This window comes from Marmota monax, unplaced genomic scaffold (genome assembly GCF_021218885.2).
Source record: "Marmota monax isolate L192 unplaced genomic scaffold, Marmota_monax_Labrador192_F-V1.1 WCK01_AAM20220418_F8-fsc00314, whole genome shotgun sequence".
NCBI lineage: Eukaryota > Metazoa > Chordata > Mammalia > Rodentia > Sciuridae > Marmota > Marmota monax.
In genome coordinates this window covers 619,573-639,748 of record NW_026692675.1, presented here as the reverse complement: position 1 = coordinate 639,748, position 20,176 = coordinate 619,573, and the positions used below count along the sequence as shown (strand labels likewise).

The following is a 20,176-nucleotide window of genomic DNA, read 5'->3' as shown; positions in this document are numbered from 1 at the left end:
ATAGTGGTTTTATTTTGTTCTATTTGTTTTCAGGAGACTATATCTCTGATTCACTTTAAAGATAATAAGAAATTGTTCTAGTTGATATATCTTATGGCAGAAATTCTTAGGGTAGAAATATGTGGCCAAATTTCCATCTATTAAAGGCAATTATAGATCTCTTATTTCTTCCATACCTGGTGGGATTTAATTTTTTGGTGCTTATAGAACTTTTTACAGAAATTTCTGGATTTTATACATTCATCACAAATCCCTTAAGATAATTCACATTTAAACCTTTTTGGTGTAAACAATGATTTTCTAAAGTTAAAAAAAAAGTGTAGTCAGACTCATCTTTGATTATGTCCTTATTTGTTTTTCTCATTTTTCAAATTTGTTCCTTTTAAATATACATGACAGTAGAGTATATTTTGACATATCACACATGGGGCATAAGTTCCCATTCTTGTGGTTATACATGATGTGAATTTACACTGGTCGTGTATTCATATGTGAATATCGGAAAGTTATGTCCAATTCATTCTACTGTCTTTTCTATTTCCATCCCCACTCCTGTCACTTCATCCCCCTTCGTCTAACCCAGTGAACTTCTATTCTTCCCTTCCTTGCCTCATTGTGTGTTAGCACCTGCATATGAGTATGCCCTTATTTCTTATTTATATGTTTGTGTCTAAGAACTAAATGAATTTTTTGCCTTACAAATTGTATTAAATTTGTGTTTATCTATATATACTTATTTAACTCCTAATGAACACAGGTTCCAATCATGCTTCCCACTTCCCTTCAACCTCTTTCTGTTAGACTTCATCTTTCATTATTTCCTTTAGTAACTGGGTCTCTGGTGTTCTGTTCCTCCTCCCTCTGAACCCCAATCTAAAATTTGTGCTGTCAAGATAGTTGTTTTTATTCACTTGCTCCAGGGACTGGTAATATTGACTTTATAGTGGCAGAGCTTCTGAAGGCTTGCCAGGCTTCTAACTTGCTTGGAGCACAGCAATTCTAAGAAACTTTGCAGTAATGGGAATGTTCTGTTTATGTGCAATCCATACGGTAGCCACTGGCCACATGTGGCTACTGATTACTTGAGATGTGCCTAGTATAACTAAATTTATAGAGTGATTTAATGAATTTGTTTTTACATTTTATTATAATAAATTTCAAATATACAAAATAGTTAGAATGTTGTAAACACTGACATGTCATTCTAGATTATAATAAATCTTATAGATTTTATAATCTGGTGTTTTATAAATTTTATAATTGTGGTATCAAGTGGCTGGGTCTGTGTGTGTGTTTGTGTGTGGGGTATGTGTTTAATTTTGATGAAGTAGTAAGTAAACACATGTTTAGTGGCTACACTTTTGGCAGTGGCGCACCAGTTGATTTCATTGCTCAAAATTGCATGGCTTGAATGAATTGGACATAACTTTCCTATGTTGTAACTCTACATCATGTACAATCACAAGAATGGGAAGTGATACTCCATGTCTAATATGTCAAAATATATTCTACAAATAAAGTAAAATGCATGGCTCTTCAGATTTGTTGTGGAAAGCCAGTTTATCTACATTGTGCAAGATAAGACTCATCATCTTCAGTTTTACTGTATGGAAATAAATATTCCTGTTCAAATTGTAGGCCTTAATGAATGTACAGTGTAGAACATGTTATAACTCTCTTTCACTTACATGTCCACACAAGGAGAAAGGAACAAATGCTCTGAACTTCTAGGGTACTCACAGTTATTGGTTATTTCTCAAATTGGCAGTCTGAGGCTTTTGTTGAATAAGCCAATCCACTCAAGATTGAGCATGGTTAGGGAGAAATATTCCTTAGATTAAAAAGTTAACATATGAACTCTGAACCATTCTCTAACTTCTCTCTAGTATTTATTTACTTATTTTGCTCTATCCCCACTCTCCATGAAGATTTCTCATACTCAGATCAAAATCAGAAAATAGGTGACTAGGATTAATAGCTTGTATTTTTATCTATGGTTTTCTTATACCTTGTGTGTTTGAACTGGCTTTTACTTGATTGTAAGTTGCTGATAAGACAATGCTCATTTAAAAGTTAAATTTTGTATATCACTAGTTTTATTTGAAATTAGATTTACATTCTGCACTTAGGTCAGCCAACACATGTTCCCCCTTACCTCCTCCCTTAATACAGATACTTCTCAAAATTATCAAACTTTTTCCCAATTGATGGTTTGGCATTCAAGGTCTTAGAGTAGCCAGCACCTGGTAGTCTTATTGCCTTCAGATTATTTGCCTTTGTAATTTACTCTTAAGGCAGGTGATATTCATTTTTGTTGCTGTGGAAACCTTTTTCATTACCACAAATCTTTGCATATGTACATACTCAATACCACAGAATCTCAAATTTGAACATAAGATAAGGATGTGTCTTTTGGATGTGGTGTAACTGTGATTCTAATTTCTCATGTATAGTCTTGAGTAGAGCTCTTTAACTTTGCTCAACCAAAGCAGCATATACAAAACAAGAGAATATGGGAATATTTATGATCTGCCACACTTTATTATGCTCGTATTTATTTATTGCCTTTCCACGTTCTATGCCTCTGCTTCTAACAGAGTGCAAGACAGGCATTTTATGAATAATGTTAGGGTTTAAATCTGGAATGTCCCTTCAAAGTCTCATGTCACAATCTGCATAGTCCCCAATGCAGCAATGTTCAGAGGTATGGTTTTAGGAAAATGATTGGATCATGAGGGCTCTGACCTCATCAGTGGATTAATCCATGGACTACTGGTAGGTAAGACCTTTATGGAGGAAGGAAGTCACTGGGGGCATGCCCTGGAAAGGTTTGTCATCTCTGTAGCTGGCCTCTTCCTCTTGATTTCTCTGCTTCCTGGCTGTCACAGCTGAGCAACTTTTCTTTGCCATGCCCTTCCATCATGATGTTCTGCCTCACGTAGGGCTCAGAGCAATGGAGTTGACTGTGGACTCAGATCTCTGAAATGGTGAGCTGAAATAATCTTAAGTCCTAAGTTGTTCTTGTCAGGTATTTTGCTCACAGCTATGCAAAGCTGGCTAACAGATCAAACTAGGTTTATTCAGGTGGACATTTTTAATATGAATACAAATGTTAGCTGAGATCATTTTAGATATCCTATTGTTTGACTACCTTATCTTGGTTTAAAATGGGTGAGACTTGTGAACGTGGTGTGTGTGTTGTAAATCCAACCACTGATACCTAATGATTATTTAATAATTGGATTCCTAGCTTTAATGAATAAAGAGCTAGAATAAAAGAATCCCCCCAAATAGTAAAATGCCAAAAGTAAAAGGATTTGAAGGTGAGCTCAGAGTTTGCCTTGGAAAACTCCCCAAGTGAAGAACAGTAAAGTTGAAGAACTGCTCAGTGTCTTTAATATCTGCCTTGTCTCATTTCTCTGAATTGTGTGATATAGTTTACTGAACACTGATTTAATAATCAAAAATCTTAATTATGGATTGGTACTTAACTATTTTCTCTGTCAGTCTGTGCACTGACTTTATTCATTAGTGGCACAGGGCCCAAGTAGCTATCTGAAATCCTTATTTGCCATTCTTTTATTATTATTCCTTAGTTCTGAAGGTGTCTTTATTTGGTTACTTTTACTGATTGAGGTCCCGTGGTCCTGTTAGGATAATATGGAGTATTTAAATCTAGAACAGTGAAATATATTTTTTTTTTTAATAGAAAAAGGACAGGTGGTTAGAGTAACAGGAAATCTCAAAATAGAGGCCCTTGTTCTTTTACTCTAAGAGCTCAGAAACTTAGTATTTTTCAGTGGTATAAATATTAGTCATGAGGATGAGTATACAAAATGGGAAGCTTGGTCAGGAGTGGTTATTCCTCTAAAAAATAAGGTAGTTCAGATCATCATTCCCTGTGAGCTGGTAGACATCTTTCACCTCAGCCTGGGACAGGAAGAACTACATAGAGCTGTGAAATGATAAAAACCATTGAGGTTTGAGGGTGTGACCGGAAGGTCTGAAGGTGTGATCACAAGCTGTGTGCAAAGCTTCTAGCTAACTGTATCACCAGAAAGGAATGAGTAAAATATGTGTTTTCCTAAATTAAAACAAAAACAAAAACAAAAACAAAAGCTTTTGCAGCAAAGCAGCCAGAAAATAAATGAATACATATTTATGTTTATATGTATATGTTTTATGCAAAAGTGAATTTAAAAGACAAAGTTCTAGAGCCAATTTTTCATCTTTGTTTTATTAATTTTGTTATAATACAGTTTAGTACTTCCAGTTTTGTGCTGCTTTGATCAAAGACTCATGTTAGGAATTTTAATCAGTTCTCTCTGAAGTTACTTCTAAAGTTAATTGTCTTCTCATTAAAAAAAAAAATTGCCTTTTTCAGAAATTTAGAGCTTAGTAAGAAAAAGTTTAGAGGAGCAGTTACACAATGTAGCTTTCTAATCACTTGTATCATTCTGTTCTAAAACTGAAAAAAATCTAGATTTTATGGTCATTTACTCAACATTTATCTTTTTGCTGATCAAGCACACTGGTAGGCATCATGCCTCTTATTTGTGCTGCTGTTACAATAGTGAATAAGACAGATATGGTACTCACCTTTGTGGACTTAATATTAGAAGAGGCAATATGTAAGAAGTATAAGAAAAAGTGCTCTGACTTCTTTAGCCTCCATCCTGAGGACTCTCCACCCATCACTGGCTATGTGGATGTAAATTAAAATGGGCAAAAAACCTTAATGTCGCCAATATCTTTATGGGGCAATATAATATAAATTTCTTGATCTGAAGCCATAGAATGGTTTTTCTAAAGCAGTAGTGACATACTGCTGTATGTTTTACAGTTCCTAAATTATGTGCTGTCCTTACCTTGTTCTTCCAAATACTTGCATTCCAAGTTTGATGTGGTTGGATAAAGAGTGTGCATTGGTTTATTTTATGTTACTATAGCAGAACACCTGAGAGTGGGTAAGAATTTTATTCTGGCTCACGGTTTTGGAGGCCGGGAAATTTAAGATCAGGTGGTCTCATCTGGTAAGGGCCTCATGATGTTTCAACTCATGGCAGAAAGTGAGGACAATTGGAGTGCATGGAAGACAGAACACCAGGAGTGAACTTGTTTTCAAACAACCTGCTGTGACAGTAACTAGTCTTGCCAGAGAGGCATGAATTATTCATGAGGCTCCATCCCATAACCCAAAAGCCTCCCACTGCTTTCTTCATCCCAATACTAGTGTACTGGGGTCCAAGTTTCAATATGAGTTTTCGTGGGGACAAACCATATTCGAACCACAACAGTCTATTAGCATTTCTGGGTTGCAGTGCTGGTATTTCCACTTTATAGAAATTAGGAGAGGAAACCAACAAACCAAACAAAAAATCCCATCTTTTTTTGAAGTCCAAGAAATCCCATCTGCAGTACTAATTTCATTTTATTCTTCCAAGGCTATGAAATGGCAAAACTCATATAAAACATGAACAAACTGAGTTTTGAAGATTCAGTGATTTATTCAAATTTTTATGACTAGGAAGAATTTGAATCTTGGAATCCAAGTAATAATAATATTTAGAATTCAGTGAGCACCTCCTCTATATATACTAGGTTATAGTCAAGCACTTATATGCCTTAGTTCTGACAGCAACCTTGGAGGGCAAATATTACTACCATTTTACTGTGTTGAATCTGAGGCCTAGAGAGCTAAGAGACTTGAACTAAGAGAACTAGAGAACACAAGAGAGCTAGAACTGGTATTCAAACACATTTTCCTGATTCCTAAATTCATGCTTTGTTGCAGTCCATTCTGAATTCATAGTCTATCCATGTCCTATATTGTCAAGACTTATTTTAAACATAGGTCAAGAATTGACAATTGGGCTGGGGATGTGTCTCAAGCAGTAACGTGCTCGCCTGGCATGCATGGGGCACTGGGTTCAATTCTCAGCACCACATAAAATAAAGATGTTGTGTCCACCGAAAACTGAAAAATAAATATTAAAAAATTCTCTCTCTCTCTCTCTCTCTCTCCCCTTAAAAAAAAAGTCAATGTCTTTATAAAAAAAAGAATTGGCAATAGTGTGTTCTTAGGTCAAGTAACCTTTTAATAATAGTTTATTTGTAAAGCGGGGATAATAATATACAATTGTCAGTGTTGGGAGGTTTCAATATGGCTATGCACAGTGTCTCTGCCACTTTCTCAGTTACCACTATAACTTCCTTTACCCTCACTCTCTACCTTTTCTCAGCAGAGTTTTCCTTCTTTACTTTTTTGACTTCGAGATAGAAGGCTAGGGATCTTCTTTATCTGGTTGAGAAAACCAAGGATTAGCGAGGGAGAAGAAAATGCCAAGCAGCAATTTTCTGGTTTACCTTAAAACTGCTTACATTGTTGAATTAAATGAGTCTCTGGTAGATATTTTATCTGACTTCTGGGGCATGATGACAAGTGGCAGACTTCAGTAGTAATTCAGAGACCAAGGATTGTCTCGGGACACAAGTAGGGCAGGTGGAAACAAACAAACAAAAAAACATACACACACAAAAGACAGGTAGCACAACTTAGACTATATCCAAGGGGTTAGAACACGTAGTATACTGTCTGAAGTAGTTTGGAGGAAAGGTGGGAGGAATGACCAAAGTGAAGAATATGGAGACCCTCTGAAGAATAATGGTTCAGTGCTGACTAGTGGTTGGTGAAGGAAGAAAAGAATAAGCAAGGGATTTGGTTAGAACTAAACAAAGTATGGATGGGGTTTGTCTCCGCATAATCCATTTTGCCTTCTATTCTCTCCCTCACTCCACATCCCCACACTCTATTAGCAACCATCATTTGATTTGAAAAACAATTTATTTATTTTTTTTTAATTTTTTTTATTTTTTTAGGTTTATGGCATATAGTTTAGGTAAACACACATACAAGGAGAAAGGAGAAGGGGAAATGGAGGTGTCAGAAGCAAAGCTGAGTGACAGTGAAAAACAATTTAAATTGGTTTCATAGAACCAAAGTCAGAAGATTTTAAAAGCTGGATCAAATGGAAATGAACTTCATCTGGCTCTTAATAATAGTTATAGAAATGAATTTCTTTTCTCTCTCCTTTTTTTGTTTTTGGTTCTCTTTTCAAGTTTCTGGGGATTGAACTTAGGGCTCTATGGTTGTTAGGCAAGTGCTCTATGACAGCTACATTGCCAGCCTTAATGGATTGTTTTTAAGTGTTCTGCATATGTGAAAATGGGAGGCGTTGCTGAAAATTTGTAGAGATAAATTTTTTCAAGTAAGAATAAGATTCATGATAATATGGTATTATATATATATATGTGTATGTGTGTTATATATATATATATATATATATATAAATTATAGTAATACTCTTTGACCTCAAAATATTTTTTTTGATACCAGCAAAAAAAAAAAAACAACAAAAAACAAAACCCAAAACAAACAAACAAAAAAAAATTGGAGGTAACCTAAATATCCAATAGTAATGTATTACTGAAATAATTTTTATATCCATGTTGATAATAATTATATATGGTTTTAAAAATCATGTTTTAGATAAATATTTCTAAATGAGGAAATACTTATTGTTTATTAGAAACTGATAAAAAATGCTGTGTGTGGAAAGATATCAAATTTAATAGTGAATATAACATGGATAAAAGTTATAAGAATACACACCAAAATTTTTTATGATGGGAATGTAGATGTTTTGAAGTAATTTCTAAAATGTGTTTATCTACAATAAATATAAATGAAAAAAGAAAAAAACTTCCCAAGTAGTAAGAAAAATAATAACAAGAGAAAGTTTTTAACAGAAAGACTAATGTTTAAATTAAGAGCTAAAGAATTTAGATATAACATTTATCACAAATATGTATATATTTATATGTAGATTTTTAAGTCATATCTTTTTACTAGTAGTTGGATTTTTTAAAATATATTTTCTTGTTTTCCCCAAAGATGTATTCCTCTGTCTTTTCAGTCCCCAAATACTGATTTTGAATGTTTTGCATATTTTGCAGACAACCAAGTTGTTGGTTAATTCAAGTGGAGGAATATATAACTCACGACCATCTTTCTTTTCCGTTAACATCAGCTTTTACCATATGATTTCCTTTTATCACTTTGGTCAAGAGGAGGGGTGAAACTTTTTGAGTTGGAGTGTCATTTAGAAGTAATTCATTTCTGCTTTTTGTCTTACTGTCTCTGAGGGATCCAGGACTGAAAAGGCCTACCTATTCCTCATTTTTGGTTCAGTTGCCTCCAGCTGCATCACTGCATGGCACAAATACAGGTAACATCTGCCTTTATTTCCTCAGAGCTTTGTACTTTATCCCACTTATTCTAGAGATACGGTATTTAATTACAAATGGCTGGACATGAGATTGAGATTGGTAGGCAAGTATTTGTTGATTGCATTAGAATTGCATTAACTCTGAAAGATATGAAAACTGAAGTTTACCATTTTCTCTTTCTCAATATGCTATGAGTTTTGCTCTTTGCTATCAAAATAAAGGAAGAGGGATTTGGGAAGTTTTTTTATTTTAATTTGGGTCTAATGATTTAAATATTATCCATCTTGAAGAATTTAAAGAAAGATCTTTTTCTTAGGAAACTAGAAGAAACATGAATAATTCAATTTAGAAAAATTTGTACATTAAAAAATTTAGAAAAGAATACAGTTACATGTGCAATTTTTTGTATTTGCTATTTCTTGGATGTAATCTTATTGAACTGATTAAGATGCAAAGTAAATTTTAAATATTTACTACTTATTTCTATATTGATATCCATTACTAGATTGAATCTTTTACTTATGTTAACTAATGAATGCCTATTGACAAATTTTATTTTTACATAGACTTTTCTGTCATCGTCACACACTAGAAAATTATTCAGAAAATCTTCATGTACATGAAATTATTTGGGATTGAAAATGCAGGTGTTTGGGCTTCAACCCAAGAGATTTTTATTTATTACATTTTGTACAGGGCCCTGGAATCTAAAACAGTTTGCAATATTAATCCTTGAATAATTATTTTGCTGATAGTGTCTGCAATATACGTGGAGAAACACTGGTATAGTCATGCAATATAAGTATTTTTTATATGTATGCCAGATCATGTGTAAGTTTTTTTATGTATATTAAGCAGGTCGTAAAGCTAGATAAATTTTATTTTTATTCTAATTTGTTATATATGGCTGCAAAATATATTACATTTCATATTACACATAGAGGACAAATTTTCATATTTCTGATTGTATACAAGGTATATTCTTACCATTCTTGTCTTCTTACAAGAACATGGAAAAGTTTTTAAAAAGCAAAAGTATTTTTTCAGAATGCTTTGAATTGACAGTTTAAAAGTGCTTTCAGAATACTTTGAATTGACAGTTTTATTTGAATTGACAATTTATAAGTGTTTTGGTGGTTTGAGGTAGAAACAATTTGGCCTAACATTTGCATATGTATATTGAACATTTTAAGCAAAATTGGCTGGGCCAATAGGAGCATAATCTATTCATGGATTTTTCTCTTTATATTTTTAATAACCCTGACAGTGATTAACTAGGTGCATAAATGACTTAAACAGAATTTTTATTTTAAATTTATTTATTTTACAGTAGAATGCATTTTGACACATAGTACACCAATGGAGCACAACTTCTCATTCTTCTGGCTGTACATGGTTCAGAGTCACTCCAGTAATGTAATCATACATAGATTATTACACTATGTATATAGGGTATATAGGACATATATACCCTATATACTTATGTAATAGGGTAATAATGTCTCTTTCTACTGTCCTTTCCATCCCCACCACCTCACCCCTCCCCTCACTTTCTTCTACACATTTCTTCCTTCATTCTTCCCTATCCCCCCACCCCACTATGGATCAACATCCACTTATCAGAGAAAACATTCGGCTTTTGTTTTTTTGGTATTGGCTTATTTCACTTAGCATGATATTCTGTAGTTCCATCCATTTACCTGCAAATGCCATAATTTCATTCCTCTTTAACTAATATTCCATTGTGTATATGTAACACATTTTCTTTATCCATTCATCTGTTGAAGGACATCTAGGTTTGTTCCGTAGTTTAGCTATTGTGAATTGAGCTGCTGTAAATGTGGCTGCGTCACTGTGGTATGCTGATTTTAAGTCCTTTGGGTATAAACGGGAAGAGTGGGATAGCTGGGTCAAATGGTGGATCCATTCCAAGTTTTCTGAGAAATCTTCATACTGCTTTCCATAGTGATTGCATTAATTTGCAGTCCCACCAACAATGTATGAGTGTACCTTTTCCCCCACATCCTTGCCAACACTTATTATTGCTTGTATTTTTGATAATTGCCATTCTGACAGGAATGAGATAAAATCTGAGAGTAGTTTTGATTTGCATTTCTCTAATTGCCAGAGATATTGAACAATTTTTCATATGTTTGTTGATCTATTGTATTTCTTCTTCTGTAAAGTATCTTTAATCAGAAATTTGAAAGACGTTTCATTTCTTTCATAAATAAGGTTCAGTCTACAAGCTTTATGCACTTAAAGAAGTTAATAAACACACACCCACAGATACATGTACACATACCTCTCAGCATCAAATCCTGGTTTGTTTATATAGGCTCACATTTTCATTTCTTCTTTATATAGAAGTCATCACATGGCAAGGTTTTTAATGTGAAACATACTTCTCTTCTAATTCTAAAGATGAGCAATCAGGAGGTGACTTATTCAACCCTGAGATTTCTTCAGTCTCCTTCAGAATCACCGAGTAGATCAAGGAGTGATTCTACTCAGAGTCCTAGAAAAGCTGTTGACAAAGGTATATATTTTAAGCATCTAAATTAATATGTTTATTGTGAATTGCCCAAATTTTGCAATTTGAATAAAAATTCTGTTTGCACTTCTGGTTGTCAGCTGGTAATATGAACCATAAATAGGGTAGAGTTGTAGAATGAAGTCTTTAAAAAATTTTGTGACAATGGGAAAATGAGTAAATATTTTTGAATTTGAGAAACTAATAGGATGTTTTGATTCAAATTGGACCAAAAAAATTTATGAGGGCTTTAAAAGTAAAGGACATACTGAAGTCTGAAGAAACATTGAATTTTCTAGAGAAATAAAATTCTTAGAGAAATGAAAAGTTGGGCTGGGGATGTGGCTCAAGCGGTAGCGCACTCGCCTGGCATGCATGCGGCTCGGGTTCCATCCTCAGCATCACATACAAACAAAGGTGTTGTGTCCGCCAAAAACTAAAAAAATAAATATTAAAAATTCTCTCTCTCTCTCTTTAAAAAAAAAGAAATGAAAAGTTTATGTTAAGAGTGATATTTTCACTCAGACAAAAGATATTTTAAGTATCTTAAATACTTACCAAACTTTAATGGTAATGAAGCAGCAAAAATTTTCAAATCAGGGAGGAGTTCTAATTTTTCGATTCTCTATTTCTATTCTCCTTTCAAATATTGTCAAAATTAAACTCTAAGTTGAAAACTTACTTCTTTGATTTAGTGATTATCAGAGATACAGGCTTCAGATACCAAGGACTTCAAAAGCATAAGAGTAAATATAGTATTGCCTAGAGAAAAAGATAATTGATGAAAGAAAACAGAAAGTTGATTTCTAGAAATTCCTTTAAGTATGGCCCTCTATCCCATTTGAGCTTCAGAGTATTCACTTTTGGCTATTAATTTATCAAAACTACTGACTTGGGGCTGGGGATGTGGCTCAAGCGGTAGCGTGCTCGCCTGGTATGCATGCGGCCCGGGTTCGATCCTCAGCACCACATACAAACAAACAAAGATGTTGTGTCCCCCGAAAACTAAAAAATAAATATTAAAAAAAAATTAAAAAAAACTACTGACTTATCTTTCTCTCCTCTACATGATTGTTTACGATCACAAGGACTGGGAGTACACATCAACTTGGGGTCTTCTATATGAATTGTGTCTATTGCCTTTGGTGTTTTTGTAAGGGATGTGCTTTTGAAATCCTATAGAACTGTTCCTACATGCAGGATTTATACAATTGGCATGTCAACTAGAAACCTAAAACTTGAAAATTGTAACTCCTAGATTACAAATTAATCAACTTTAAATCAACTTGTATAATATGTTTTTGAAAAAATTTTTAGTTCCTTTTTTCATATGGTCTCCCACATTAAGGTTAGTAGTGGTGGGCCATAGCTTTTTCTGTGTTGCTTATTTTCTTCTTTTTTCATTTAAAGAGTTTTCTGTGCCCTGGAACTTTATTGCAGTGACTCTTGGAATTTTCTGTTTACTTTTGTTGACGACAGTCATAGTGTTGGTGATCAAGAGTGAGTAACTGAAATCCATTTTTCTTAATCTGAGTACTGAGCTTTAGACACTAATTGTACAGACTTTAACATGCTTCATCCATTAGTTCCTGTCTGTAGTCAGGGAAAGACTTAGGTGGCTCTGAACTTTGAGTGAGGCTTTTTTTCCTGGACATATTGCAGTGTCATTTTAATATTACTTACCTATTCCATGGACTCTGAGGCTGTGGTGAGCTATACACTTAATCTGATACATGGTCATATTTCTTCTGGTAGAGGATTGAGTGAAATTCTGCCATGGTATTCAGGTTATCATGAACCTGAGGTAAACATTTTTGAGAAGTAACTGTTCAAAAGAAATTATAGCTTTTCTTCTAATAATATAACTAGGAAATAGCTTATTAAAAAATCTGTATGTAGATGTTAAATGATCTTGAATTTAAACTTTATCTTTTTTAAAAAAAATTCTGTCTTATCTTTAGAGAAAATCATTGATATATTATTCTTAGATAAAATTACATATCCCAATATTATTTTCTTGGTCCTATGGGCATTCCATCTGCTTCAGTAATAGTTATGCCACCTCCTCATGTTTCTTAGTTCAGATTTTCATACTCAAAAGATGTATTAAATATTGACTGATTGATTTTTACTTTGCTACTTATTTATTAAAAATGAACTAAACTGAAAGGTAAGGTGTTATCATCAAAATTTTATTCACATAGCTTATTTCTTATTTTACATTAAAGTTGCTAATACTGAGAAATTTGATGATTCCATTTCTATGATCAGTTCACTGAGGTGTTACTTTCTAAATGTCAAATTACTAATATGAGTTAGTTGTCAAAATGAAGCTTTTTCTTTTGGCTTAAATTTCAATGTTTATTCATTATGAATACTTTTTTGTATTACATCTATGCTGTTAATTTTAGTTTTTCAGTGTGTTCAAGAAAAACATCACCAGCAGGAAATTCTAAAAAACTTCAGCAAAGTGTACGACATTATGAAAAATGACTACTACTTAAAGGAACAAGTTTGGATAAATAAGTCTTTAGAATATGATAGTCTCAAAAATAAAACCCTTCATTTGGAATCAAATCATGAGAACAAATGTCATAAGAAAATTGAGATCTATTCAGAATTTTTGCAAAATAAAGGTATGGAGGAAATCTTTATTTAAATTATTATTTAAATAATATTTTTAAATAATTGCACAATTTCTTTTCCTTCAGAAGCTTTGAAGTCTAATAAACTGGGTTATATTATATACTAGTGATCTCTGGGCCTACTGGAAAAAAATTTGATTTGTCCCTCTTAGATATGATGTAGGTATTTGGGTATGCTTATTTCAAGCATAGGGTTGGGGCCCCCAGAAGCCATACTTGGATTATTAAGACCCTATATAGTGTCCCCAATTCAATTGCTGTTCTTACATTCCTACTCCTTTCAGAAGGTGAAAATATGTCAGTTACCCTGAAAATTCAGAGCACTTTGTTCCTGTAGGAAAATCAGACTCCTACTCTGTTGCTAACATTGGATATGGAGGCTGTCATTAAAAGTATATTTAGGCAAAAATGGGCTCAAGGACATTTATTTGGATGCTATTTTAAAAATAATTTTTGTGTATATATGTGTTTTCATTCTGCTATGGCTTCAGATATTTGGAAGATAGATTTATGACCAGTGTAAATACTTATTACTTGCAGTATATCGGCAAGATTTTCCATATGGTTGATGTTTGTGCAATTCTGTGATAATGCCATCAAAACACCAAAGAGATACAAATGTTAAATTTCATGCAGTAAACTGTTACCTTGCATAATGACCTGATTATCTTGAATTGAGTTGATTAATCAACAAGTACTAAATATTAGGATTTAGAGTTTATAAAGACCTTTTTCATGTGTAATCTCACTTTGGTATTGTGGGATTTACTATCTCTTATTAAAGGATGAATACTATTTACAAATTCCGTACATTATGACATAAATAAGAGAAAAAGAAAAAGTTACAAAAAATGTTTCTCATATTTAGATGTCATTCCAGAATCCAGCATTCTTATCTGTTAGATATATGGTATAAGTAGAATCATGAAATATTATTTTTCTTCTGTGATTGGCTGATTTCACTCAGCATAACATCCTCAAGGATCGTCATGTTGTCACATAGAAAGAATTTACTTCTTTTTAGAGGTTGAACAATATCTTTTCATATGTAACATATTATTTTAGGTTGTTTTCATCTCGGCTGTTGTGAATAGTACTGCATTGACATGAGTGTGGATATCTCTTGGTACTCCAGAATTTTGGTGATCCTCATATTGTCATTACTGATAGCAATGAGATATTATTTAGATATAGAGGACTGATAAATGTATTTCTGTAGTTGACAGACTACCAGATAATAAATTTAAAGTTTCACATTACGTGTTGTAGGTTTGATCTGTGAAGGCCACTGGTCCTGTTATGGAGTAAAATGTTATCATTTTACCAAGAAACAAGAAAAATGGGAGGGATGTAAGAAAACTTGCCAAGACAATGGATTATCCCTTTTGAAGATAAATGATGAAGATGAACAGGTATTGTGAACTCACATCCACTTTTTTTTTTCTTTCTCTTGGATGCTGTCACTTACCCTTGGATCTAAGATACTGAGGACAGGCAGGAGTTCAGAAGGAAGGACCTTCACCTATTTGTGTTCTGTCTGTTATGAGGGCAAAAATTATATAATTGAAAGTTTCCTGGGAGATTCCTACCTGCTAAGAAGTATATAAACCTGCTATCTATCTGTATAATCTGTAAGTATTCTATCTGTATAATCTATTATGATAACCATTATTATTAAGGATGCAGTTTGGTTCTTTGCAGTCATTTTCCTTTCAAAGGATTCTGTAAGAGTAACAGAAAAATATTCCCTTCCCTGAATAATATTTAACCCTTTGATAAATTACAGCCTGAACCAACAGTTATTTATCCCTATAAAATGGCAACTTTGGGCTGGGGATATAGCTTGGTTGGTAAAGTGTTTAATAAATAAAAACTTAGAACTGCCTGGAATCAAATTTATCTCTACCACTTACTAGCTGAGTGACTTCAGGTAAATGACTTAACCTCTCTGGCTGCCTTGAAAACAAGATGATTTTTAAAAAATATTTATTGTTTAGTTGGACACAATATCTTTATTTATTTATTTTTATGGGTGCTGAGGATTGAACCCAGTGCCTCTCATGTGGTAGGCAAGCACTCTACCGCTGAGCCACAACTCCAGCCCCCCAAAATGGAAATGAGTTTAGATGAGTTTAAGGACCATAAAAGTGATAACAGTTTTACCAATTAGTCTCATGATGATTTTCATTGCATACATAGGCAATATTTACTTGGTTAATGTTCTTATATAAGAATATATAAAGGTGTATATCATTTAAAATCTCAGTATAAAAGAATTCCTGATATCAAGTCATGAAATAATTTTGTTTGATATGTTAAAATATAGTTAAACGTATATTTTAAAATCCACTTAGTCATTTAATCTAACATTAAGTGCTATATCACTCTGATATATTTCATTTTAGATAGTAGATTATTCCAAATATTTTTCCCTTTTACTTCTTTCAGTGCTGAACTACAGAAAGACTTTCTCTTAGGATACTGAAGCTGTAATGTGCACCCTTTTCACGTAATACTTTTTACTTTAGTAAATTTGTTTTGAAGATTCCTTTTACTTAAGGTTGTGTGGTGATCCTTTTTTCATATTCTTCATTATTCTTTTGGAGTAGGAATTTGAATAGTTTTGTAAAGTGTCAAAAATGATTTAACAATTTAAATATTTATTATTGCTAAATAGATTTTTACATTTTGCATGTTTTTAATAATTTACAAAAGTTATACTTTTAAAATAAATAATCTACTAGTGGAAAATTACTTTGGAAAATGAAAATGCAAGGATTGAAGAAAGAGAGGTAGAGGAGAATTAGCAGAGTACTGGTCACAGGAACACCTGGCCTTATGACCTGTCATTCTCTTTGTTTATCTAATAGATGAGAATTTTGTGACATAATGTTTTTTGTTTCCTGTATAGGCCTTCCTTAAACAACAGGCTTGTAAAAATAATTACTGGATTGGATTATCATATGATGAATGTGAAAGGAAATGGAAATGGGTTGACAGTGACACATCTTCTGGAATGTGAGTTTCTGGAATACATTCAAACTCTACCATTAGTGTGGGAGTTGGAAGGATTATGTCTGGAATGAATATTCTCTCATTTCACACAATTTAACACATTTTCAAATGGAAGTCACTGGTGAAAATAAGAAGAATGGGTTATAAAGTGTTTTAGAAAGTACAGTTAAAAAAGGAAGAGAGGTGTCATACAGAGTTATTAATAATAATAGTAGTATGATCTCAGAAGTATGTGTTATGAGATGCAGAAAATGAAGCAATCATAACTTTTTTGATAGCGGCACTCTACCACAGAATTCCATCCCTAACCCCTGACCTCCATCACAAAATTTATTTTGAGACAGGGTCTTACTAAGTTGCCCAGGTTTGCCTTGAACTTGTGATCCTCTTCTCAGAAGCTAGGATTACAGTGTGCTTGAGAGATTATAGGTGTGCACCACTACACCTGGTTCAAAATCATGAATCATGAATCATAAATTTTAAGGTGACGTGATTGTACCATCTGACTTAGCTATAATGAATATTCTGAATATCCCAAACATTCATATGAAACTTCTTTATATAATTAGTATGTTTGTTTATGTTATTTATTGACATAAATATAAGAATTTGCATATAGATACAATCATTCATATGCATATACATACCTTCCATTTTGAATTGCAGCAGTATGTAAACAATTAGGTTTACATTTAGTTCTAATCTGCCATAAAATTGTTCATTATTTAGAAATATTAAGTATTGTATTTTTATTTCTAGGAATTCTCTTTTGTGTTTTCAAATAATCTTGCTAGACACTCATATTTTCAAGCTGCCTTTTATTTCTTAAAACAGTGAAACATATTTCACATTTGATATCTGATAATTCTAGTATTTTTCTGTTATTTCTGCTGGCTTTTTTCATGATGTAATTTTCTTTCCTCCTCCTCCTCCTCCTCCTCCTCCTCCTCCTCTTCTTTCTTCTTCTTCTTCTCCTCCTCCTCCTCCTCTTCTTTCTTCTCCTCCTCCTCCTCCTCCTCCTCCTTCTTTCTTCTCCTTCTTTCTTCTCCTTCTTCTCCTTCTTCTTCTTCTTAGGATTGAACCCAGAGGCACTTTACCATTGAGGCATATCCCCAACCCTTTATATTTTTTATTTTGAGACAAGGAAGTTGCTTAGGGCCTCACTAAGTCGCTAAAGTTGGCCTTGAGCTTTTGATCCTCCTGCCTCAGCTTCCTGAGTCACTGGGATTATAGGCATTCACCACCATGTCTGGCCATGATACAATTTTCTTTGTGGAATTTTTTTTCCCTCTTTAAGCTGCAGTGGAAACCATTTGAGGTCTGAGATGAAGATGGTGGCTTCCCCAAGAAAAAAATTGCTTTAGTTGGATGTTTAGCAGCACTGAATCTGGTCTACTTTTCACTTGGGGTGGGCAAGTATTGGGAGCTCTGAGTTGTAAACCTGCAAAAAATGACCTGAAATCACCTTGACATACTTGTATTTTCCAAGGACATTGTTAGATAAACTACTTTGGAGGTCATAAAACAGAAAGACTCACAGGCCAAATTAAGATGCTCAGATCAGATGGTAAATCAAATCCACCTAGAACCTGTAGCACAATGCAAAGGGAAAGATATAGGTAGGCTGTCATAGATACAGTAAGGCACAAGATGGGGAGAGGGCCATCTGAAACCTGCGTCAAGCAATCTTTTTATGCCCTGATGCTCTCTGCAGCAGAATCCTTCCCTGATGATAGTGTGGGTTATAGGGCCAGATTTGAGGTTTGAGTTATGAGGGCTACAAAGAGAAAAACTATTGTGATCAGCACACATATTTTCTCTACTGGGGAGTCACAGTATCATATAAGCCTGGCTACAACTTCACCTCTCCAATTAACCTTATGAGCAGTTTTATGAATTTAATTTGTGTTAATTGGGCAGGGGCTAGAATGGGTGTCACCAATGGGAGATGGAATGACCTTGTGAATGTTGAGGATATGCTTCATGTATATTTTGTGCATAGTTAGTGTCTGCTTTGTCTTCTTTTTTGTTTATGTTCATCACACATGATTTACTTACTGTATCTATGCCTAACATTTCTCATAGGTTACTAATTTACCTATCTCTTCAAAACATCTTACGTGTTCTACCTGTGTCTCACAAGTTACTTGGTTTCATTTATCTTTCTTATTTGTTTCTTATCCTATAGCAGATTTGAATATTTTAAATAATGTATCAAATATGTATTACATGAGGGATGCTTTGTGATTTTGAATTCTTAGGTGAGGTTATTCTTTTTTTTCCTTCTGCTTAAATCTAAGGTTCAAGATAGTTCCTAGGGACTTTTACTGAAGATATATCCCTTTGAGTTCTCAGCACTCGGTGGCTTGTGTGGCATTCATTATTTAGAATACCCATGATGTAGAATTTATCATTCAGCCTACTGTATCTATTAAGGGACAATCTTTCCTCAGTGCTTCACTTATCCTTTTCAGTTCCACCTTTACTTAAGCCTCAGCCTCTATAGAAATTTGCTTCTTACCAGTGCATGAATTTATGCAAAAAGTTTTCAATTTTTTTTATTCAACATTTAGAATTATTTTCCACTGGAAGGTAGTTCTGGTACTTAGTACACCATTTTGCTGAAACTGATGTCCTGCTATAGACAGGACAGTTAATGAATTATCATGTTTTAGCAATAACTGCTAGATATGGGGTGGAGGAGGAAAAGAAACAAAACAAACAAAAACTTCAATCAAGAAATCTTATCTCTAACTATATTCTAATTTTCCTTTAAAATATAGACATATGAGACCTGGTTATGTGTTACAGAAATTCTTTTTAGTCTTTCACTTTATTGAAAAGATTGACATAAGAAAGCATGTTTGTGCCGGGGTTGTGGCTCAGTGGTAGAGCGCTTGCCTAGCATGTGTGAGGCACTGGGTTCAATCCCCGGCACCACATAAAAAACAAAACAACAACAACAACAACAACAAAAAAAAAAAACAAATGAAATAAAGGTATTGTGTCCATCTACAAATAAAAAAAAATCTAAAAAAAGAAACCATGCTTGGTATATTGTAATCCCATGGTAATATTGTAAATTAAATGTTGTCTAATGATCCAAAAATTGCCAGTGTAAAATAACATGGGGGATTATGAGTGTGATAAAGAGACATGATTCTATAAACTTCAGAATTAAAGAGTTGCCCCCCTCTTTTCTCTTCTGTAGTCATCTTCCCATAATGATGTCTCCTGCAAGAGGACATTGTGTTTTTTTATCTGCAACAAGAGAAGTCGCTATTGAATGCAATAATAGCTACAATTGTATTTGTGAAAAAAGACTGTAAAGTATTTCATCTGCTTTAATGTGTGATGAGAATAAAAGTTAAACATGGAATATTGTAGTTTTTGTTTGTTTACTGTCATAATTTGTGATTACTTACAAATAAATGTTTTTGACTTCTGCTATGGAAGCAGAGAGAGATGAGCTGCAAGAGGAAGAAAATGTTTTTTTTCATTACATGACTAGGAAATCAGATGCCGTGTTTCTTTGTAGAAAAGAGAGGAAGAAGAGCCTGTCTGTGGAGAGCAGTTTCCCTTTTCTGTAATGGCACTGAGGATTTATTCTTCCTTTCTTTTTCCTGAGACATCCTTAGAACCAATTAAAGAACCCTGATAAATAGGATCAATCATTTCAATGTCTTCTGGCTTT

At 33.6% G+C, this 20,176-nt stretch overlaps 1 protein-coding gene across 3 annotated transcripts; it reads left to right on the top strand.

Moving 5' to 3' along the window:
* The first annotated feature begins 141 nt into the window (after positions 1-141).
* Positions 142-19,861, top strand: LOC124093935 (killer cell lectin-like receptor 2). Of its 3 annotated transcripts, none has more exons than XM_046446464.2 (8): positions 142-2,987; positions 8,214-8,288; positions 10,714-10,828; positions 12,233-12,322; positions 13,234-13,458; positions 14,737-14,879; positions 16,379-16,485; positions 19,694-19,861. In XM_046446464.2, the coding sequence occupies exons 2-8, from the start codon at positions 8,274-8,276 to the stop codon at positions 19,809-19,811; spliced, it is 813 nt and encodes a 270-aa protein (XP_046302420.1). In that variant the 5' UTR covers positions 142-2,987; positions 8,214-8,273; the 3' UTR covers positions 19,812-19,861. The 3 variants fall into 3 exon arrangements, with proteins under 3 accessions (XP_046302420.1, XP_046302418.1, XP_046302416.1); XM_046446462.2 differs by having other exon boundaries at positions 10,657-10,828; XM_046446460.2 differs by lacking the exon at positions 142-2,987 and having other exon boundaries at positions 7,508-8,288; positions 10,657-10,828.
* The last annotated feature ends 315 nt before the right edge of the window (positions 19,862-20,176 follow it).